Source organism: Urtica dioica, chromosome 10 (assembly GCF_054948205.1).
Source record: "Urtica dioica subsp. dioica isolate 48M chromosome 10, U.dioica_male_clone48M_v1_H2, whole genome shotgun sequence".
In the NCBI taxonomy this organism is placed as follows: domain Eukaryota; kingdom Viridiplantae; phylum Streptophyta; class Magnoliopsida; order Rosales; family Urticaceae; genus Urtica; species Urtica dioica.
The window spans coordinates 2,199,051-2,222,592 of record NC_142765.1 but is presented as its reverse complement, the minus strand read 5'-3'; the positions used below and the strand labels follow the sequence as shown (position 1 = coordinate 2,222,592).

The window sequence follows — 23,542 nt, the reverse complement described above, 5'->3', positions numbered from 1 at the left end:
AGGACCACAGCACAGCATCATTGTCAAATCAATGAAGTATATGTTGTAAGAATACCATGAAAAGAAAAATAAAATGTAATTCGCCTTCAAAGAAATGAGGATTAAGCTTGACCGGTTCGAAGCAATATGTTTTCCAGTCCCGAGAGAATGATCCCATTAATGCCTCAGCAAAGCCTTCATCAAGATTTTCCTCCATTGGACACAAAATCTCGAGCCTTTGCATGAACTCGATCTGAATAAGCCGTCGTACTTTACCTTGTAGTCGATTAGTAATGATCATAAAACCTTGATGAGCTACGAGGCATTTTAAATACAATCCATCAGAATCAAGGCGCACACAATCATTTTGTTGCAGTAACAACATGAAAGATTCAATGTTGACAGCTTTCTTTCATCAACCAGTTTTGGGTCCAACAACCAGCTGATCATCACCAAAGATAAAGAGTGATTAACAGAATTAAAGACTGGAAAATATATTTTACATTAAGATCATATCATTAAATTGTTGAGAAATTTAATTGCTTTTCCCCACCTATGAATAGCATTCCAAGACCGTTCTTGCTCCAGATGATACAATGATATTGCTGCTCTGAATGGCTGGGAATATACAGAATAAACTCCTTGGCTACGAATTACGGCCTAAAATCTGTCTGAAGAGCGATCGAATCGGGGAAGATTGAAGATGAGCCAGATAAGTATGATAAAAAAAAAAGCTTTGTTTTGCAACAACGGTGGGAAAGCATACCCATTCTAGCGAAACTGTTTGTTCACAAAGAAAAAAACATCAGCACTTTCATTACGATATATATATATATATATATATATATTTACTTCCCTACAATGATTTCTAACTAAGAGAAAAAATCACATAAAACCATAAGTTTCTTTTCTTCTGTCCACGCCTAATAGTTCACTATACTCACAATTCGAAAATTTCCTTGTAAAATAAATATCTATGTTCAAGATGGTCTTACTGTTTTCCTAATTTCAGCACTATACTTCATAACCTAAAATACCCTGTAAGTTTCTCAGCTTTATATAGAACCTAAACTTCAAAACCAAACTCAATCAATTCAACAAAAACACCTGAGTAAACCCCAACCCATACTTGATTCCAAAAACGTCAATTGACGAGTCCAATTAAAATAATCACTATATACAGAAAGATACCCAATTTATAAACCCAGTTCTTATGCTCGCAAATCTATTCCACACGCGGTAACTTTCTCAGCTTTATATAAAACCTGAACTCCAAAACCAAAATCAATCAATTCAACAAAAGAAACACTGACGTAAAACCCCAACCCATACTTGATTCCAAAAATGTCAATTGACGAGCCCAATTCTAAAAAGCACTGTATACAGAAGATACCCAATTAATAATAAAATCAGAGTAGTAGTAAATCCAGTTCTTAAGTTCTCAAACCTAGCATTTTACCATTCCCGTCCTTCAATTCCCAGACCAAGCACGTCAAATTTAATAATAACAATTCAAAATCGATTCCGCAAACCTTATCGTTAATCATGAGAATCATTGACACCACGTTCTGGAACGTTCTCCAAGTACTAGTTGACCTCAAGAACCATAACACTATGCAAAGGCACTTCCTTTGTCCCTTTACAAACAAAGAAACCAGCATTAGAGTTTGATAAAATTTAAATGGTAAGGGATCGTCAGTAGTAATAGTAGCATGCATATCATTTTATCAAAAAAAATTATAAAATAATAAATGAATAATTTACCTCTAATCAGATTCAGATGTCGATTTACCATAACACTACGCAAAGGGACAACGAATCATAACCAGCACTAGAATTTATTAGAAATTGAAATGGTAAAGGAGCGCGCGTCAGTGGTAGTAAGAGTAGCATGCACATAATTTATCAGAAAAATTAAAAAAAAATAATAATAAAAGAATAGTTTACCTTTTTTTATGTATAAATAGAGACGCTCCGGATGTGGGCAATCTTATGCCAATCTTGGCCTTTACCTTTCTCACACCGTTGCTTCAATAATGGATGGCATCCCGTGATTCTTAAAACAGAGAGAGAAGCGGGCAAGCCTTGTTCGGGCAAACATTGAAGCTGAGGGCATACATGAATGGTCAACTCCTTAAGGTTGGTGAGTTGTTGAAAGGCCTCGTTGTTTAGGGCCAACAGATTCCTACTACTCCAGATCTTAATCGTAGCCAGAGTGGTGGGGAGCAATATTCCATCACCAGGAAACGAATCCCCTTTCCAACCAATGATGCTCAACTCCTTAAGGTTGGTGAGTTGTTGAAAGGCCTCGGCGTTTAGGGCCAACAGATTGCTACAATCCTGGATAGTAATCGTAGCCAGAGTAGTGGGGAGCAATATTCCATCACCAGGAAACGAATCCCCTTTCCAACCGCTGATTCTCAACTCCTTAAGGTTGGTGAGTTGTTGAAAGGCCTCGCCGTTTAGGGCCAACAGATTCCTATTATACCAAATCTCAATCTTAGCCAGAGTGGTGGGGAGCAATATTCCATCACCAGGAAACGAATCCCCTTCCCAACCATCTATAAGTAATCCTTTCAATGATGGTAGTTTGTGTAGATCACTCTCCAAAAGCTTTTCGCAACCCTCTATGATAAGCTCTTCTAGTTTAGAGAGAGAGTCGGGGTGTACATGACAAGCATCCGACGTGTTTGGTAAGCTCATCTTCAACTCCGGACATTCATGTAAGTATAGATCCCTCAGCCTGGGGAAAACTAGTGTGCCATCTCCACCAAATGACCACTCCTTCCACTGTGGCATAAAACATATAGATAAGTATTCTAAGGATCTGAAAGAGGTGCCACTAGTACTGCTGCCACCGTACAACTCATCACCCACACTCACCACCCTATCAAACCCCCATATTTCAAGCCTTTTGAGGCATGGCAATTGTCCCAGCGGAGGCAAAATGAAACACCTTTTACAATTCTTAAGGCAGATCGATACTATGTTAAAAAAAGAATGATGTCCCACCCACTCTGGAAATATCGTGCCTCTGTAATACTCGATTCTGAGATTACTCACATTTGTATGAGGCCGAAGTGATTCCAATATTTCTCTCTCTCTCTCCGAACTATTTGCATCGCCGGCAGATTCTTCACTCCATTCCAAAGTCAGATCCGTAATGCCCTTCTTATTCTTCAAATCAGCCTCCAAAGCCTCATTCGCATCACCCACATTTTCAATACTCGTAATCTCAAGTCTTCCCATGAAAGGCTGAACATGTTTCACTTCTTTAATATTATTCCCCCTATCTCCAAAATCAACAACTATTTTACTCAATGTAAGCAAAGACTTCATATTTTTTATTTGGAAGTTCATTTCTTTTACAGCTGTTCCAAAAATATCCAGATGCCGCAAATTTACAAGCCTTTCCATGTTCTTTGGTAATTTCATAAGATTACTACAGTTTGACAACAACAATGTCTGCAAGTTGTACAAACTACATATTGTAGCAGGCAACTCCCTAATCATAGAGTTAGATAAATCCAAGTACCTCAAATGTATCAAACTTTTAATCGAATTAGAGATTGAACCACGTATACCAAGGACTCTTAAGTATCTTCCCGACTTTGCAAAGGTTTTATAAGGCAAGCCAAAATAGAACAGTTTATCTGATCCAATAAAGGTGCGCAAATACTTAGCCTTGCATATAAGCCCAAAATCTTCAGGCTCTGTGCTACATGAGAGGTGCCGAGTATGACTTTGAAGGCTGTCAAAGTCATTTATTTTATCAACCCTGAAGCAAAATCCACGGGATACGAACATGGCTAAATCGTGAACAAGGTCGTGCATGAGGAAAATTGAGTCATCTTTATTCGACTTCTGAAACAATGACCTTGAAACAAGATCTTCCAAGTACTCCTCTCCAACTTCCTCCATTGTCCTAGCTTTCTTATCACTCTGCAAAAATCCTTCAGCCATCCACAACACGATTATCCTGTCTCTCTTAAACTCATGGTCTTTTGGAAAGATTGAGCAATAAGAGAAACATCGTTTTAGATGTGTAGGCATACGGCGATAACTCAACCACAAAGCGGGGAGGATGCTTTTTTCTTTACTATACAACTCATTCCATACATCACTTTCGAGAATGTTTTCCCAATTCTTTGGATTTCGTTCGGAACGTAATAAACCGCCAAGAGATTTGATAGCTAAAGGCAAGCCTTTGCACTTCTTCACTATCTCTTTGCCAATCGTTTGCAAATCTTGATATGCATGAGCGTCTTCGTTGTTTCTGAAAGCATGGCGTGAAAATAACAGCCAACAATCTTCGGGTGATAAATCAGTTAACTGGTAAGTAGCTGTCTTTCCAATTGCCATACTAGAGGCTACTATTGTGCTTCGTGTTGTCACAATGATCTTACATCCTTTTGCTCCAGATTCAAAAGAGCTCTTCAAAGAGTCCCAGAGAATATAATTCTCATTCCAAACATCATCAAGAACCATAAGAAATCTCTTCCCTCTTAAGGAATCCCTTAGTTTCTGTTGAATCTCAAACAACTCTTCTGAACGACACTCTTTCGATGTGACCTTTTCCAAGATTAGTTTTGTAATCTTATAGATGTCGAAATCATTTGATACCGTCACCCATGCTCTTAGATCAAAATAATCATTGACCTCATCATCGTCATAAACGAGCTGAACAAGGGTGGTTTTTCCAATACCACCCATCCCCACAATCGAAATGACTGATAGTTTTTCCTCACTACCATCGCCGGAGAGCAACAAGTCAACAATGACCTTTTTATCATCTTTCCTTCCGTAAACGCTGGATTCTTCAACCAACGGAGTGGGTGGCCTTTGATAAGAAGGGATTTCTCCAAGATCATCTCTCAGACCAAGATTATCCTTTTGGTCTAAAAGACTCTTGAATCTACGAAGGATCTCCGTAGCTTCATTCTTGACCATGCTATCAAATCCAATAGTGAACAAACCACTTGGGATACTCAAACAACAAGGCTGGTGAGGTTTCAGCTCAAGCCTCTGAGCTTCGCTGTTCATGGTATCAACCAAGTCATCGGTGCGATACACCATGTCTTGGAGGTCATCCAGCCACTCCCTGACAGTGATAAGCTTTTCCTCTGCATCGTCGACCAGCTTTGTCACTGACCTCACGACGTTCCTCAGATCACCTAAGACATCAACAACGGGCTGATTTCCACGGAACAAGATGGCTGGGATCTCTTTCGGAGCCAACCTTTCAAACAAGACTTGAAGAAAAGAAGAAAGCAACGCTCCTCCAAATAACTCAGCCATTTATAACTGCCAGCAGATCAAGGGTTCTCTATTTTACAATATATATAGATTCAAAAGTAAGACAATATTTATAGAGTAACTACGGTCAGTTCAGTTTTGTGCTTTATTTATATACATTTTTTTTTCCTTCTAATAAATTGTTTTATTTATTTATTGATAGATAGAAGAAGTGTGTTTGTGAACGTGAGGGTTCACATTCCAGAGAGACTGGTTGAGCTGAGCGGGAAAACCAGAACAGTATTGGCGACGAATAACGAGAGACATCTGAGAGCGTATTTTGAAAAAATACTAGAGGAATTGAATGAGCGTTGATTTCTTCTTTTGCGTTTTTTTTGTCTCCATTCACGGAAACAATAATGCATGAATGAGCAATTTAAAATTTATAGAACTATATACGATATTTACAAATAATAATAAATAAATAAAAGACTCACAGGGAGACGAAGTTCTTCTGCAGAAGATGATTTCTTGAATTCTCAGCGCGCACACAAAATACTAGAGCTGTGAATTGTAATTTGCGAGCAAAGTATGGCAGTGAAGGACGTCAACAAACGCTATAGAAAATTGAATGACAGTTTATTTTTATTTTTGTTATTTTGTCTTTTCCTATCACGCGGAAACAAAAATGAATGGGCTGTCAGCTTTCCATGTTGGAAATTAAATGCACATTAAATTATCTTTTCAGTGGTAGAGAATGAAAGATGAGGTTCCAATTATCTTCGTTCACATAAAATTAAATGTGTCATTTTGAGCAAAAAAAAAAAATAACATATTAAATGCGTCAAGGCATACACACGAGAGGTTTGATTATCAAATATTGTAGGAGCGCGCTGGTTCCTGTTTGCTTTTTTTTTTTTTTTTTTTTTTTTTAACTTTTCCTTCCACTGGGAAACCTGAATATGGATTCACTTTTTTAGAGGACCTCTTCATAGTCTAGAGTTCAAATGACATTAAACCGAACATTGGAAACTATGTTTAACATCAACGTTAATTAGATCATGGGAGCATATTTGAAGCACCTCCTGATATTATCCATCAGTACGTACAACATATTTGACCCTGGGCATTGAGCTCAAATGTAAGGCACGGCAAGACGAACGAATCTCGTGAAGAGAGACTGGTCCATGTGACTGTACTTCTGGAATGCCATGTTCTTCACGACCGGAGGCAATTGGTGATGGTCTCCAATCAGAACGCAGCGTTTTAGCCTCGCACGCCCGTCTTGCTGCCTCTGAAGAAGCATCGGGATGAAAGTCTCGATCTCCAGAATCTGAGCGCTCTCTTCCATCAACAGGTTGTCGTACTTGAAACCCAGCTGCAAAAAGTCTTTTCTCTTCAGAACCGCATGAGTGCAGGTCATCGCTACGATCTTCGCTTGCTTAGTCATCAAGTAATTCGCTCGATCGGCCGTTGACTTGAGCAACTCGAACGCCCGGCACTCTTCGAGTTCTTGGAACATAACCTTCAGATGACGAAAACACCCTTCCGCCGCCCTCATGTCTTTCTCGAACGACTCGCCAGTGAAGACTTGGTGCGGAGCGTTCGAGAAGAACTCTTTGAAGGGGAATCGGTCTTTGACAAATGATGGCTCGTTTCCTTTCTCGACGCAAGCGGCGAGAAATAGCTCCCACCGAGAGTATACATGAAGCAACCAAAAATACCCGGATGTTTCACAGGTATACCCAACATCCTCGGGAAGTTGGAGAGACCTCACCAATCTCTCCACTTCGCTGAGTCGCACAATTATGATACCAGCGGGATTCTCTTTCACATACGAGAGGTCTACCAAGACGAAGAAGATAACGAACCTGGAAATCAATCTGAAATAGCACAGAATACCATTGTTAACAGAGAGAACATAGTTGAGAGAGCAGCAAATTTTTACATAGAGTAGAGTAATTTTAAAAGTTCGCTGAGTCGGACAATTATGAAAAGCATGAAGCGCTCAATTTTCACAGAGATTCACTAAAGAAAAACAACCAATAACAATTACGAAAACATTGAGAAGATGGTTGTACTTAGTACACGTATGGGAGTAAATCTAATAGTTTTTTTACTCGGTTGATTATGAGGATTAGGAAATGGATTCAATTTCAGATGACAACTCTTGATAGACTTGAGATCAAATGGCAGCTCATTGAAAGATTCACGAGACCAAGTAAGTATTGATCAGAGCCGAGGCCCAATGCAGCCTCGTAAACAAGTCCACAGCTTCGTCTAAGTGCTCCGACTCGGACAGGGCTCGGATGAGAGTGACGAAAGAAACCCGAAAATCCAATTTCTCATTTCCAAAATTATGACATAAGGACAGTAACAAAATCTGTAAGTTGTACAAATCAAAGCTCATTTTTCAATAATCCAAGAGTAAGATCATTAGTTCCAATACCTGAGGTAAGAGTGAATGGAATCAAAGACGAGAATATACAAGTTGAATATAACATTATGTACGCTAATTTACTAGAACAGCAAGAATACACAAACACAAGATTCTCTCTTTTTCCAGGAACTGAGTCGATATAAAACAGGGTCCTCAGAGCAATTAAATTCTTTCCATAGGCTCTTTATTAAGCTATCATAGCTAAACTAAACATAGAACCCTTACCAGGTCAGCAATGTTCTTCTAGAAAAGGTGGTGTCTCAATTGCTTCCAAAGAAGACAACTAACAGAAATTCTGAGGAAAGCTTAAGTTTCTTCCACATGGTCGGATCCAAGGATTGGGCTACTAGTTACCCTGAATATGCCATATACATTACACATAATCCATGCGAGCTATTAAATACAAAGAGGATTAGTAAATGCTCATCAGACTATAAAATTAAAAAAAAAAAAAAAAAAAATACACAGAAACATGTAATCCACAAGACTGATTGAATATCCTTCTTTGGAGATCTTTTGCGTAAAATATGGAATGAGAAGGCCAAAAGCGAAATTACGACACAGAAACAAAAATCCAAAAATAAGATAATTAGTTCAACTACCTTACTTCAGATATATTCATAAAAGATTTGGTGAATTTGAGATTTTTGTGATATAAAAGATCCATCTAAACAAAACAGAAACAAAATTGTTTAGTATATTCTTGATGTGAATAAGATTTTTGAGGCAAGTAACAGTAAGGTAATTTTGTAATCTAAGAAAGGTGCACTAATACTAAGCATTACATATACGTACCCCTGAACTCTGGAAATTGTCTGAGTGGAGACCGAACTTCTCGGGAATTTGCCGTTCGAACCAGAATCACTATCATCGGGCAGTGTACTTTACTTGTAATCGAATTGCAAAAAAGATGATGTAAGATGTTCAGAGAGCATAAAAGCATTCATGACATATCTACAAAAGTCTACGTACCCGACGGAGCTTGGTCATCTAATCCCCGGTGCTGACAAGGCATAGGACCACGTCCACTTGACATTCTGCAAAGAACGAGACTTTAATTGCGATCCATGTAAAAAAATGGTCTCACGCTCGATGTTTTCTAATTTCAATCCTACAGTTCATAAGCTAGATTCCGCAAAAGAAACACTTAAGCGACCCGGACTCACACTTGATTCCTTAACAAAAAAACTCACACTTGATTCCAAAAACGTGAATTATCAAGTCCGATTAAAAAAAAAAATTCAATATTTACAAAAGAAACACTAAACCCGATAGTAGTAGTATTCCCTTCCTTCATTTCAAACCAATTCCACAAACCTTCTCGTAAATGATGAGAATCATGGATGTAACGTGCTCGAACATTGCGGTCTCGGCATTAAAATTGGGCCAGAAATAGTTCTCCAAGTACTGGCTGACCTGAAGAAGTATAATCCTATGCATATCCACAGGCTTCCTCTGTCCGCCGAGACACCAACATTAGAGTTATTTTAAAATTAAGGGTATTGAAGTGTCATAATCTATAAAGAGATGTGGGATAAAGTTTATATAAGTCGCTCAACAAAATTTATCAGGAAAAATAAATCAATTACCAATCAGAGTGGTGGGGAGAAACATTCCATCACCAGGGAACGAATCCCCTTCCCAATCGGAGATGCATGATGAGAGCCTGTGTAGCAAATGATTAAATTGCTGAGGTATTTGTTTTTTATTGCTATATAGCCAATGTTTCATGATGACATACGTGGTATAATTAAACTCGGTATGGTCACGTTAATTCAATGGCTGTGAAGGGTTAATACCTTATAGAGCAGCTTTACTATATAGGAAACTAAATAGCTTTACTAAATAGCTTCACTTCATAACCTAAATCACTCTGCAAGTTTCTCAGCTTTATATAGAGCCTGAACTTCAAAACCAAAATCAATCAATTCAACAAAAAGAAACACTCAAGTAAAACCCCAACCATACTTGATTCCAAAAACGTCAATTGACGAGTCCAATTCTAAAAATCACTATATAGGAAAGAAACCCAATTAATAATAAAATCAGAGTAGTCGTAATAGTAAACCCATTTCTTAAGCTGTCAATGTCAAACCTAACATTTTACCATTCCCGTCCTTCAATTCCCAGACCAAGCACGTTAAATTTAAAAAATAACAATTTAAAATTGATTCCACAAACCTTATTGTTGATCATGAGAATCATCGACATCACGTGCTCGAACGCTCTCCCAAGTACTGGCAGACCTCAAGAACCATAACAATATGCAAAATCACGGGCTTCCTTTGTCTGAGTTTACTTAAATTCAAACGGTAGTATTAGCAGTAGTAGTAGCATGTTTATAACAAAACATGACGTGAGCGATGTGGGAAATCTTGTGCCAATCTTCCCCTCTGTCTTTCTCGCACCGCTGCTCCAACAAAGGATTGCATTTCTCGATTGTCAAGTGAGAGAGAGAAGCGGGCAAGCCTTCTTCAGGCAAATACTGGAGCTAAGGGCATTTAGAAATGTCCAACTCCTTAAGGTTGGTGAGTTGTTGAAAAGCCTCGCCGTTTAGGGCCAACAGATTCCTACTGTCATAGATCTCAATACGTTTGGCTATACAAGTTGGAGCAGAAGAACCCTGAGACTCTGACTGCGTTTGTGAAAGATGACGATAGATTCAAGTACGCGTTCTTTTCTATTGGGGCGTGTCGTAGAAGATTCAAGTCTTGTCGACAGGTGATATCATTAGACGGTTCATTTGTTAAGACAAAATACGGTGGACAATTGCTATGCGCAATTGCGATGGACGCTAATTCACAATTATATCCACTTGCATGCGGGGTAGTAGATAGCGAGTGTCATGCTTCGTGGATTTGATTTTTGAGAAAGTTGAGAGAAGTTATCGGTGAAGACGTTGAAGAGTTGGCGTTCATATCCGATCGACATGTTAGCATCATACATGGTCTCGAGGTGGTGTTCCCTGGTATCCCTCACAGAGCATGCTACCATCATCTAAAACTAAATGTCCAACATAAATTCAAGACCGATCATTGTGGCATTGAACTGAATGTCGCCGCTTATGCTTTCAATAAGACCACTTTCGAAGCTCATTTTCGGCAATTGAGAAGGAAAGATGTCGAGATGGCAAAGTATCTCAAGGAAATCGGTTTTGATCAGTGGGCAAGAGCATTTTTCCCTGGGAAACGGTAAAACACAAACTCTTCATTTTTTCATTACAAGTGTTTTAACTAGATATAAAACGTCTTTAATATGTAACTGTTTGTATAGGTACGATATAATGACAAGTAATAATGCAGAAAGCTTCAACAATAAGACGAGGAATGCTAGAACGTTTCCCATTACCACGTTGCTTGAGTTTATTAGATTCACACTTCAAAAGTGGTTTTTTGATAGAAAAGAAATGGCTAGAAAATGTGATACAAGATTGTCCCCGAAGTTTTAAGACAATCTCCCCATCTAAACAGCAAGGCACAATTCGTCAATACCTATGGACTCGGTATGTATGAATGTCATGTCAAAGACGAGAGAGGTGACTTTGATGTTGATTTGTTGAGAAAGACATGCACGTGCGGGCTACCACAACTACTTGGAATCCCGAGCGAGCATGCCATTGCATCTGCACAACACAGGAGTGTCGACATCAACTCTTTATGCAGTCCTTTCTATTCGAAGGAGACATGGATTGAGATGTACAAGGAATCTATATATCCTGTTGGGAATGAAGATCAGCGGAACGTTTCGGATGACATAAAGAACATGAAGGTGTCAGAACCAATTGAAAAGAAACAAGCCGGTCGACCGAAGAAAAGTAAACAAGGAATGCGGAGGGTCAATCGATACCCTTCCCAAGGCGAAAAAGTTGTCATTCACCGCAAATGTGGTAAATGTGGTGGTATGGGCCATAACAGGAAGACATGTAGTGGAGTTTTTCAAAGGGCCTTTGTGGAATGAGAAGACCAAGAGTTTGAAAGCTGGCGAGGAAAAAGGCGGTGAGTCCTTTGAGATGGTAAAGCCAAAAGCCATACCTTTATGAAGTTGCTAATCTCTCTCTCCATATTCTTTCTTCGCTATTCTTTTGGAGGATAAAATGAACTTGACAAAGGTTGCTTTGTTTTTGTAATATATTTCTCTTTCTAATCAGGTACAGCTAATCATGTCAAATGAAATATTTTACTCAATGTCAGCAAAGACTTCATATTTTTTTATTCAGAAGTTCGTTTCTTTTAGAGATGTTCAATCAATATCCAGATGCCGCAAATTGATTAGTCTTGCCATGTTCTTTGGTAATGTAGTTAGATTAAGGCACATTGACAACAATAATGTCTGAGATTATAGAATCAGGTAATTCTATAATCTCAGAGTAGGATAAGTCCAAATACCTCAGGGTGTATAAAATAATTGATTGAATCAGAGATTGACTTGATTTTTGAATCACGAAAAACCAAGCACTAATCCAGCCTAGTTTTTTTTTTTTTTAATCAGATATTTACCGCGATTCATAATGTAGTTGTAACTCTTTGCCTATAAACTGTTATCATCAAATGTTAGGTTGATCGTTTACAGAGACTAAACGGCAATAAAAAGTTAAGAACTTGTGCGCCATTGTTTTTTACTTAATCACAAAATGAATGTCAAAGAAAGGGACCACCCTTGAGGCCTTGATAGTCTTGAGATTAAATGACAACCCAGCGACGAAATAAGTAATATTGAAACATATTCTTAAATAAAGAAGAACCTCCTGGTTCTATCAATCCGTACAATATATTTTTGGGTCCTGAGAGAAACATAAATCTGTGATCATTCGGGTCAGCATCGTCATCATCAATATGCACTTATTTATTATAAAAAAAATGACATTATGTGATTCCATTGTTCTTCCTCAAGGCTTTCATTTTCTGCGTTTGACGCTTCGGCTTCTTCCAATTCCATTTGCCCCGAGGATTGAGCTAATTCCATATGCAACTCCTTTAATCCAAATGATCGCACGAGTTGGAATCTCGACGGCTTTTTCTTCCATCAGTTCCGTTCCAAGCCATTTTTGGCTCCAGCTAAATGATGTCACTGATAATGACCAAAGATATATATGAGTGAATGGAGTTAAAGAGAGGATAATATACAAGTTTAATGTGACATTATTATGTATGCTAATTAATTATACAAGCTAGAATATACAAACACAAGATTCTCTTTTCTTTCAAAATCAATATTGAATCAAGATCAAGCAGGGTCCATAGAGATAAAACGCACTCACCATGGAAGCTATGTTTTGCTATGCAGATTGCAGTATCTCTGAATAAGCACCTCGACTTTGGATTCTTCTTCTGATCCAAATTGTCTGAATACGCCATCCACTTTACATGTAATCCAAGAGAGCGATTAACTACAAAGAAGATGCTCAAATGTTCATAGACCATGTTAAGAAAGGTCATACCTGAGATGAGGCATTAGGTATTTAGTGGAATCGGCATAGAAAATTAAATCTCGACAGCTTTCTTCCATGAACAAGTTTTTGAGCTGCTTTTGGGTCCAACTACTTTCATCACAAAGGTAATAGAGTGAATGGAACTCAAGTTGAGAAAAATATATATTTGCAGCATCACAACATTATTCTCCATCGGCACATATCTGTATTCTCTTGTGTCCACTCCAAAGCTCTCAACCACTTCTGGAATTTGTTGATAAATCTCACAAATCCTCTGCAAAATGATTACCCATTTGACACAACGAAATGAAGGTCTCTTGGATATGCCAAATATAAGACCGACGAGTTAGATTTCATGTAGTTTACCTTTGGAGAGCGGTTTTGTGAACCAATGAGAGAAATGTGAAGCAGATGGATAAAGAGTGATTGAATAGCCTTCTTTGGATATCTGATCAGAAACCAGAAAATCCAATTTCTCATTTCCAAAATTATGACATAAGGACAGTAACAAGATCTGTAAGTTGTACAACCCAAAGGTCATTTTTCAATAATTCAAGAGTAAGATCATTAGTTCCAATACCTCAGGTAAGAGTGAATGGAATTAAAGACGAGAAAATACAAGTTGAATATAACATTATGTACGCTAATTTACTAGATCAGCAAGAATACACAAACACGAGATTCTCTCTTTTTTCAAGAACAAGATTGAATCGATATAAAACAGGGTCTTCGGAGAAATTAAATTCTTTCCGTAGGCTCTTTACTAAGCTATCATAGCTAAACTAAACATAGAACCCTTACCAGGTCAGCAATGTTCTTCTAGAAAAGGTGGTGTCTGAATTGCTTCCAAAGAAGACAACTAACAGATATTTTGAGGAAAGCTTCAGTTTCTTCCACATGGTCGGATCCAAGGATTGGACTACTGGTTGATAATATGACCTTCAAAAACAATTGATAATAAGTCAATGAAACAATGTGATCCGACAACCAGAACATTAGCTTTGAAAAAAAAGGTTACCTCCTTTAGTGATGTTAGAATATGTGTGTGAAAGCCTTCTCGCCAGTCTCCCATTTCTTCTCACCCACCTTTGTACAATGATTTCGTGTACACAATAATATCTTGACGGGAAATCAGCGGGGAAGTTAATTCCATTATTCCCAGCCACTTTTGGCTCCAACTAAATCATGTTACTGATCATGACCAAATATATATAAGAGTGTATGGAATTAAAGAGGCGATAAAATGCAAGCTGAATATGAGATTAATTATATGTAAGCTAATCACCTATATCAGCGAGAATATACAAACACTCAAAAGGGCAGCAGCGATGTACTTATGCCAAAGAAAGTACTAAGAGCGATGTATAGCATCAACTCGAGTTAATTATTATAAGAAAAAAAAAGTCCGTCCAAAAAATCTATATGAAACAGAAAATAAATAACATACCATATCATATTTTATAAGAAAAAAAATTATCATTATACCTTTATTGAAATCTTGAAAAAAAAACTCAACTTCGGGGATGTGGTGTTGCGAAATCGAGTTTGAATCTTGATAGCATTCTTCCATCAGTTCCGTTCTGATGCACTTTTGGCTCCAAATAAATTATGTTACTGATCATGACCAAAGATACATAAGAGTGTGTGGAATTTAACGGATGAGAAAATACAAGTGGAACCGTGAGATTATCATGTACTAAAATTAACTATATCAGCAAGAATACAAAATCACTTACCAGGATGGCAATGTACTTATGCCAAAGAAGTACTACGAGCGATGTAAAGCATCAACTTGAGATAATTTATTACGAAAAAAGTCTGTCCAAAAAATTCTATAAAAAAAGGAAAATATATAACATACTGTTAGAAAATATGGTTGATTTATTTCTTTGTTTAGAATATTACGTGTAAATTAATTCCAGAATATAAGGAATTAATTAGGTGTACAGTTTTATTTTATTCTGATCTGATCTCCTTCTAATCAGATCAAATCTCCTTGATTTTCTCTATGTATTATACTCTTTAGGCTGTATAAATACACCACCAGGAAGTAATAAAAATTTAATTCATTTCCGCCAACATTCTTTTACGTACCATGCCATACTTTATAAGAAAAATGAAAAAAAAAAATGAAAAATAAAAATAAAAATAACATAAAAATTATCATTTTACCTTTTAAGGAAATCTTGATAAAATTTCGACTTCGGGGATGTGATGTCGGGTCAGCATCACTATCATCAAAGATCGTCGACGTCTGTCTCACCATTCTCTGTGTTCAGTGCTCCGGCTTCTGCCACATGGCGTACACAATCATCAACGCCGGGCTTTCTTCTTTCTACTTGTTCAGATTAGCAATGTGATAGGCACCACTCCGTAAACAAACAAAATTACGCCAATGATAATCACAATGATCATGTACCTGATAGATGATATGTTCAGAGACCATACGAAATCTTTCGTACCTGATAGATAGAGCTCTAGGTCATCTCATCGACAGTGCTGACAAGGTATAGGACCACCTCCACGTGGCATTCTGAGAAGCTGAGACTTTATTTTCTATCCACCAAGGCAATTGATGATGGTCGACACCGATCAGAATCGTCTTTTTGCAAAAGAAAAGTATGCGGTAATGTTTTCTAAAAAAGATTAAAAAATAGACATTAAAAACCCTTGGGTAACCAACTTAGCCGTTAACCATACAAGTTGTTCTAAATAAGCCAATGCACTTTACCTATGAACCAAAAGAGCAAAGACTATGGTATGTCTATGTTCATAGACCATAAAAAAACGACGGGCATCTCAACGACAGTGCTGATCGGGTGGCGTCCAAGTGGCGCTCTGTGAATGGCTGAACCTCTGTATGTTAAAGAGAGAATAATCTACAATTATTACTCTGTATGTTCCTACAAATAGCTAGCCAAAATGAAGCACTTCTTTGTAAAACATCTACTTAAGATAAATTATAATTTGTATACAAAAAAAAATTAGTAAGTTAAGAAGAGACCACAGAAATGAATAAAAATGACACGGTGAAACATGGACCACAACACCTTGTGAGCAAAAAAAGGACCACAGCACAGCATCATTGTCAAATCAATGAAGTATATGTTGTAAGAATACCATGAAAAGAAAAATAAAATGTAATTCGCCTTCAAAGAAATGAGGATTAAGCTTGACCGGTTCGAAGCAATATGTTTTCCAGTCCCGAGAGAATGATCCCATTAATGCCTCAGCAAAGCCTTCATCAAGATTTTCCTCCATTGGACACAAAATCTCGAGCCTTTGCATGAACTCGATCTGAATAAGCCGTCGTACTTTACCTTGTAGTCGATTAGTAATGATCATAAAACCTTGATGAGCTACGAGGCATTTTAAATACAATCCATCAGAATCAAGGCGCACACAATCATTTTGTTGCAGTAACAACATGAAAGATTCAATGTTGACAGCTTTCTTTCATCAACCAGTTTTGGGTCCAACAACCAGCTGATCATCACCAAAGATAAAGAGTGATTAACAGAATTAAAGACTGGAAAATATATTTTACATTAAGATCATATCATTAAATTGTTGAGAAATTTAATTGCTTTTCCCCACCTATGAATAGCATTCCAAGACCGTTCTTGCTCCAGATGATACAATGATATTGCTGCTCTGAATGGCTGGGAATATACAGAATAAACTCCTTGGCTACGAATTACGGCCTAAAATCTGTCTGAAGAGCGATCGAATCGGGGAAGATTGAAGATGAGCCAGATAAGTATGATAAAAAAAAAAGCTTTGTTTTGCAACAACGGTGGGAAAGCATACCCATTCTAGCGAAACTGTTTGTTCACAAAGAAAAAAACATCAGCACTTTCATTACGATATATATATATATATATATATATATATTTACTTCCCTACAATGATTTCTAACTAAGAGAAAAAATCACATAAAACCATAAGTTTCTTTTCTTCTGTCCACGCCTAATAGTTCACTATACTCACAATTCGAAAATTTCCTTGTAAAATAAATATCTATGTTCAAGATGGTCTTACTGTTTTCCTAATTTCAGCACTATACTTCATAACCTAAAATACCCTGTAAGTTTCTCAGCTTTATATAGAACCTAAACTTCAAAACCAAACTCAATCAATTCAACAAAAACACCTGAGTAAACCCCAACCCATACTTGATTCCAAAAACGTCAATTGACGAGTCCAATTAAAATAATCACTATATACAGAAAGATACCCAATTTATAAACCCAGTTCTTATGCTCGCAAATCTATTCCACACGCGGTAACTTTCTCAGCTTTATATAAAACCTGAACTCCAAAACCAAAATCAATCAATTCAACAAAAGAAACACTGACGTAAAACCCCAACCCATACTTGATTCCAAAAATGTCAATTGACGAGCCCAATTCTAAAAAGCACTGTATACAGAAGATACCCAATTAATAATAAAATCAGAGTAGTAGTAAATCCAGTTCTTAAGTTCTCAAACCTAGCATTTTACCATTCCCGTCCTTCAATTCCCAGACCAAGCACGTCAAATTTAATAATAACAATTCAAAATCGATTCCGCAAACCTTATCGTTAATCATGAGAATCATTGACACCACGTTCTGGAACGTTCTCCAAGTACTAGTTGACCTCAAGAACCATAACACTATGCAAAGGCACTTCCTTTGTCCCTTTACAAACAAAGAAACCAGCATTAGAGTTTGATAAAATTTAAATGGTAAGGGATCGTCAGTAGTAATAGTAGCATGCATATCATTTTATCAAAAAAAATTATAAAATAATAAATGAATAATTTACCTCTAATCAGATTCAGATGTCGATTTACCATAACACTACGCAAAGGGACAACGAATCATAACCAGCACTAGAATTTATTAGAAATTGAAATGGTAAAGGAGCGCGCGTCAGTGGTAGTAAGAGTAGCATGCACATAATTTATCAGAAAAATTAAAAAAAAATAATAATAAAAGAATAGTTTACCTTTTTTTATGTATAAATAGAGACGCTCCGGATGTGGGCAATCTTATGCCAATCTTGGCCTTTACCTTTCTCACACCGTTGCTTCAATAATGGATGGCATCCCGTGATTCTTAAAACAGAGAGAGAAGCGGGCAAGCCTTGTTCGGGCAAACATTGAAGCTGAGGGCATACATGAATGGTCAACTCCTTAAGGTTGGTGAGTTGTTGAAAGGCCTCGTTGTTTAGGGCCAACAGATTCCTACTACTCCAGATCTTAATCGTAGCCAGAGTGGTGGGGAGCAATATTCCATCACCAGGAAACGAATCCCCTTTCCAACCAATGATGCTCAACTCCTTAAGGTTGGTGAGTTGTTGAAAGGCCTCGGCGTTTAGGGCCAACAGATTGCTACAATCCTGGATAGTAATCGTAGCCAGAGTAGTGGGGAGCAATATTCCATCACCAGGAAACGAATCCCCTTTCCAACCGCTGATTCTCAACTCCTTAAGGTTGGTGAGTTGTTGAAAGGCCTCGCCGTTTAGGGCCAACAGATTCCTATTATACCAAATCTCAATCTTAGCCAGAGTGGTGGGGAGCAATATTCCATCACCAGGAAACGAATCCCCTTCCCAACCATCTATAAGTAATCCTTTCAATGATGGTAGTTTGTGTAGATCACTCTCCAAAAGCTTTTCGCAACCCTCTATGATAAGCTCTTCTAGTTTAGAGAGAGAGTCGGGGTGTACATGACAAGCATCCGACGTGTTTGGTAAGCTCATCTTCAACTCCGGACATTCATGTAAGTATAGATCCCTCAGCCTGGGGAAAACTAGTGTGCCATCTCCACCAAATGACCACTCCTTCCACTGTGGCATAAAACATATAGATAAGTATTCTAAGGATCTGAAAGAGGTGCCACTAGTACTGCTGCCACCGTACAACTCATCACCCACACTCACCACCCTATCAAACCCCCATATTTCAAGCCTTTTGAGGCATGGCAATTGTCCCAGCGGAGGCAAAATGAAACACCTTTTACAATTCTTAAGGCAGATCGATACTATGTTAAAAAAAGAATGATGTCCCACCCACTCTGGAAATATCGTGCCTCTGTAATACTCGATTCTGAGATTACTCACATTTGTATGAGGCCGAAGTGATTCCAATATTTCTCTCTCTCTCTCCGAACTATTTGCATCGCCGGCAGATTCTTCACTCCATTCCAAAGTCAGATCCGTAATGCCCTTCTTATTCTTCAAATCAGCCTCCAAAGCCTCATTCGCATCACCCACATTTTCAATACTCGTAATCTCAAGTCTTCCCATGAAAGGCTGAACATGTTTCACTTCTTTAATATTATTCCCCCTATCTCCAAAATCAACAACTATTTTACTCAATGTAAGCAAAGACTTCATATTTTTTATTTGGAAGTTCATTTCTTTTACAGCTGTTCCAAAAATATCCAGATGCCGCAAATTTACAAGCCTTTCCATGTTCTTTGGTAATTTCATAAGATTACTACAGTTTGACAACAACAATGTCTGCAAGTTGTACAAACTACATATTGTAGCAGGCAACTCCCTAATCATAGAGTTAGATAAATCCAAGTACCTCAAATGTATCAAACTTTTAATCGAATTAGAGATTGAACCACGTATACCAAGGACTCTTAAGTATCTTCCCGACTTTGCAAAGGTTTTATAAGGCAAGCCAAAATAGAACAGTTTATCTGATCCAATAAAGGTGCGCAAATACTTAGCCTTGCATATAAGCCCAAAATCTTCAGGCTCTGTGCTACATGAGAGGTGCCGAGTATGACTTTGAAGGCTGTCAAAGTCATTTATTTTATCAACCCTGAAGCAAAATCCACGGGATACGAACATGGCTAAATCGTGAACAAGGTCGTGCATGAGGAAAATTGAGTCATCTTTATTCGACTTCTGAAACAATGACCTTGAAACAAGATCTTCCAAGTACTCCTCTCCAACTTCCTCCATTGTCCTAGCTTTCTTATCACTCTGCAAAAATCCTTCAGCCATCCACAACACGATTATCCTGTCTCTCTTAAACTCATGGTCTTTTGGAAAGATTGAGCAATAAGAGAAACATCGTTTTAGATGTGTAGGCATACGGCGATAACTCAACCACAAAGCGGGGAGGATGCTTTTTTCTTTACTATACAACTCATTCCATACATCACTTTCGAGAATGTTTTCCCAATTCTTTGGATTTCGTTCGGAACGTAATAAACCGCCAAGAGATTTGATAGCTAAAGGCAAGCCTTTGCACTTCTTCACTATCTCTTTGCCAATCGTTTGCAAATCTTGATATGCATGAGCGTCTTCGTTGTTTCTGAAAGCATGGCGTGAAAATAACAGCCAACAATCTTCGGGTGATAAATCAGTTAACTGGTAAGTAGCTGTCTTTCCAATTGCCATACTAGAGGCTACTATTGTGCTTCGTGTTGTCACAATGATCTTACATCCTTTTGCTCCAGATTCAAAAGAGCTCTTCAAAGAGTCCCAGAGAATATAATTCTCATTCCAAACATCATCAAGAACCATAAGAAATCTCTTCCCTCTTAAGGAATCCCTTAGTTTCTGTTGAATCTCAAACAACTCTTCTGAACGACACTCTTTCGATGTGACCTTTTCCAAGATTAGTTTTGTAATCTTATAGATGTCGAAATCATTTGATACCGTCACCCATGCTCTTAGATCAAAATAATCATTGACCTCATCATCGTCATAAACGAGCTGAACAAGGGTGGTTTTTCCAATACCACCCATCCCCACAATCGAAATGACTGATAGTTTTTCCTCACTACCATCGCCGGAGAGCAACAAGTCAACAATGACCTTTTTATCATCTTTCCTTCCGTAAACGCTGGATTCTTCAACCAACGGAGTGGGTGGCCTTTGATAAGAAGGGATTTCTCCAAGATCATCTCTCAGACCAAGATTATCCTTTTGGTCTAAAAGACTCTTGAATCTACGAAGGATCTCCGTAGCTTCATTCTTGACCATGCTATCAAATCCAATAGTGAACAAACCACTTGGGATACTCAAACAACAAGGCTGGTGAGGTTTCAGCTCAAGCCTCTGAGCTTCGCTGTTCATGGTATCAACCAAGTCATCGGTGCGATACACCATGTCTTGGAGGTCATCCAGCCACTCCCTGACAGTGATAAGCTTTTCCTCTGCATCGTCGACCAGCTTTGTCACTGACCTCACGACGTTCCTCAGATCACCTAAGACATCAACAACGGGCTGATTTCCACGGAACAAGATGGCTGGGATCTCTTTCGGAGCCAACCTTTCAAACAAGACTTGAAGAAAAGAAGAAAGCAACGCTCCTCCAAATAACTCAGCCATTTATAACTGCCAGCAGATCAAGGGTTCTCTATTTTACAATATATATAGATTCAAAAGTAAGACAATATTTATAGAGTAACTACGGTCAGTTCAGTTTTGTGCTTTATTTATATACATTTTTTTTTCCTTCTAATAAATTGTTTTATTTATTTATTGATAGATAGAAGAAGTGTGTTTGTGAACGTGAGGGTTCACATTCCAGAGAGACTGGTTGAGCTGAGCGGGAAAACCAGAACAGTATTGGCGACGAATAACGAGAGACATCTGAGAGCGTATTTTGAAAAAATACTAGAGGAATTGAATGAGCGTTGATTTCTTCTTTTGCGTTTTTTTTGTCTCCATTCACGGAAACAATAATGCATGAATGAGCAATTTAAAATTTATAGAACTATATACGATATTTACAAATAATAATAAATAAATAAAAGACTCACAGGGAGACGAAGTTCTTCTGCAGAAGATGATTTCTTGAATTCTCAGCGCGCACACAAAATACTAGAGCTGTGAATTGTAATTTGCGAGCAAAGTATGGCAGTGAAGGACGTCAACAAACGCTATAGAAAATTGAATGACAGTTTATTTTTATTTTTGTTATTTTGTCTTTTCCTATCACGCGGAAACAAAAATGAATGGGCTGTCAGCTTTCCATGTTGGAAATTAAATGCACATTAAATTATCTTTTCAGTGGTAGAGAATGAAAGATGAGGTTCCAATTATCTTCGTTCACATAAAATTAAATGTGTCATTTTGAGCAAAAAAAAAAAATAACATATTAAATGCGTCAAGGCATACACACGAGAGGTTTGATTATCAAATATTGTAGGAGCGCGCTGGTTCCTGTTTGCTTTTTTTTTTTTTTTTTTTTTTTTTAACTTTTCCTTCCACTGGGAAACCTGAATATGGATTCACTTTTTTAGAGGACCTCTTCATAGTCTAGAGTTCAAATGACATTAAACCGAACATTGGAAACTATGTTTAACATCAACGTTAATTAGATCATGGGAGCATATTTGAAGCACCTCCTGATATTATCCATCAGTACGTACAACATATTTGACCCTGGGCATTGAGCTCAAATGTAAGGCACGGCAAGACGAACGAATCTCGTGAAGAGAGACTGGTCCATGTGACTGTACTTCTGGAATGCCATGTTCTTCACGACCGGAGGCAATTGGTGATGGTCTCCAATCAGAACGCAGCGTTTTAGCCTCGCACGCCCGTCTTGCTGCCTCTGAAGAAGCATCGGGATGAAAGTCTCGATCTCCAGAATCTGAGCGCTCTCTTCCATCAACAGGTTGTCGTACTTGAAACCCAGCTGCAAAAAGTCTTTTCTCTTCAGAACCGCATGAGTGCAGGTCATCGCTACGATCTTCGCTTGCTTAGTCATCAAGTAATTCGCTCGATCGGCCGTTGACTTGAGCAACTCGAACGCCCGGCACTCTTCGAGTTCTTGGAACATAACCTTCAGATGACGAAAACACCCTTCCGCCGCCCTCATGTCTTTCTCGAACGACTCGCCAGTGAAGACTTGGTGCGGAGCGTTCGAGAAGAACTCTTTGAAGGGGAATCGGTCTTTGACAAATGATGGCTCGTTTCCTTTCTCGACGCAAGCAGCGAGAAATAGCTCCCACCGAGAGTATACATGAAGCAACCAAAAATACCCGGATGTTTCACAGGTATACCCAACATCCTCGGGAAGTTGGAGAGACCTCACCAATCTCTCCACTTCGCTGAGTCGCACAATTATGATACCAGCGGGATTCTCTTTCACATACGAGAGGTCTACCAAGACGAAGAAGATAACGAACCTGGAAATCAATCTGAAATAGCACAGAATACCATTGTTAACAGAGAGAACATAGTTGAGAGAGCAGCAAATTTTTACATAGAGTAGAGTAATTTTAAAAGTTCGCTGAGTCGGACAATTATGAAAAGCATGAAGCGCTCAATTTTCACAGAGATTCACTAAAGAAAAACAACCAATAACAATTACGAAAACATTGAGAAGATGGTTGTACTTAGTACACGTATGGGAGTAAATCTAATAGTTTTTTTACTCGGTTGATTATGAGGATTAGGAAATGGATTCAATTTCAGATGACAACTCTTGATAGAC

At 38.1% G+C, this 23,542-nt stretch overlaps 2 protein-coding genes and 3 long non-coding RNA genes across 6 annotated transcripts; all 5 read right to left on the bottom strand.

Annotated features, from left to right (window-relative positions):
• Positions 1–1,190: 1,190 nt before the first annotated feature.
• LOC149382992 (putative disease resistance RPP13-like protein 1) lies at positions 1,191–5,277 on the bottom strand. The gene is made up of 4 exons (XM_089627648.1): positions 2,098–5,277; positions 1,512–1,616; positions 1,293–1,355; positions 1,191–1,244 (listed from the first exon to the last, which is right to left on the bottom strand). Exons 1-4 carry the CDS (start codon positions 5,275–5,277, stop codon positions 1,191–1,193), a joined length of 3,402 nt encoding a protein of 1,133 aa, XP_089483774.1.
• Positions 5,278–7,882: 2,605 nt separating this feature from the next.
• Positions 7,883–9,233, bottom strand: LOC149382991 (uncharacterized). The gene is made up of 3 exons (XR_016301672.1): positions 8,972–9,233; positions 8,450–8,691; positions 7,883–8,047 (listed from the first exon to the last, which is right to left on the bottom strand). It is a non-coding gene; the product is annotated as an uncharacterized LOC149382991 (long non-coding RNA).
• Positions 9,234–12,364: 3,131 nt separating this feature from the next.
• Positions 12,365–14,249, bottom strand: LOC149382990 (uncharacterized). Its single transcript, XR_016301742.1, has 6 exons — positions 14,101–14,249; positions 13,884–14,021; positions 13,449–13,530; positions 13,092–13,356; positions 12,912–13,011; positions 12,365–12,721 (listed from the first exon to the last, which is right to left on the bottom strand). It is a non-coding gene; the product is annotated as an uncharacterized LOC149382990 (long non-coding RNA).
• A 123-nt stretch (positions 14,250–14,372) lies between these two features.
• On the bottom strand, positions 14,373–15,626 carry LOC149382989 (uncharacterized). Of its 2 annotated transcripts, XR_016301744.1 has the most exons (4): positions 15,502–15,626; positions 15,255–15,372; positions 14,568–14,696; positions 14,373–14,433 (listed from the first exon to the last, which is right to left on the bottom strand). It is a non-coding gene; the product is annotated as an uncharacterized LOC149382989 (long non-coding RNA). The 2 variants fall into 2 exon arrangements; XR_016301743.1 differs by having other exon boundaries at positions 14,375–14,696.
• Positions 15,627–17,339: 1,713 nt separating this feature from the next.
• LOC149382988 (putative disease resistance RPP13-like protein 1) lies at positions 17,340–21,426 on the bottom strand. Its single transcript, XM_089627646.1, has 4 exons — positions 18,247–21,426; positions 17,661–17,765; positions 17,442–17,504; positions 17,340–17,393 (listed from the first exon to the last, which is right to left on the bottom strand). The coding sequence occupies exons 1-4, from the start codon at positions 21,424–21,426 to the stop codon at positions 17,340–17,342; spliced, it is 3,402 nt and encodes a 1,133-aa protein (XP_089483772.1).
• Between the last annotated feature and the right edge of the window lie 2,116 nt (positions 21,427–23,542).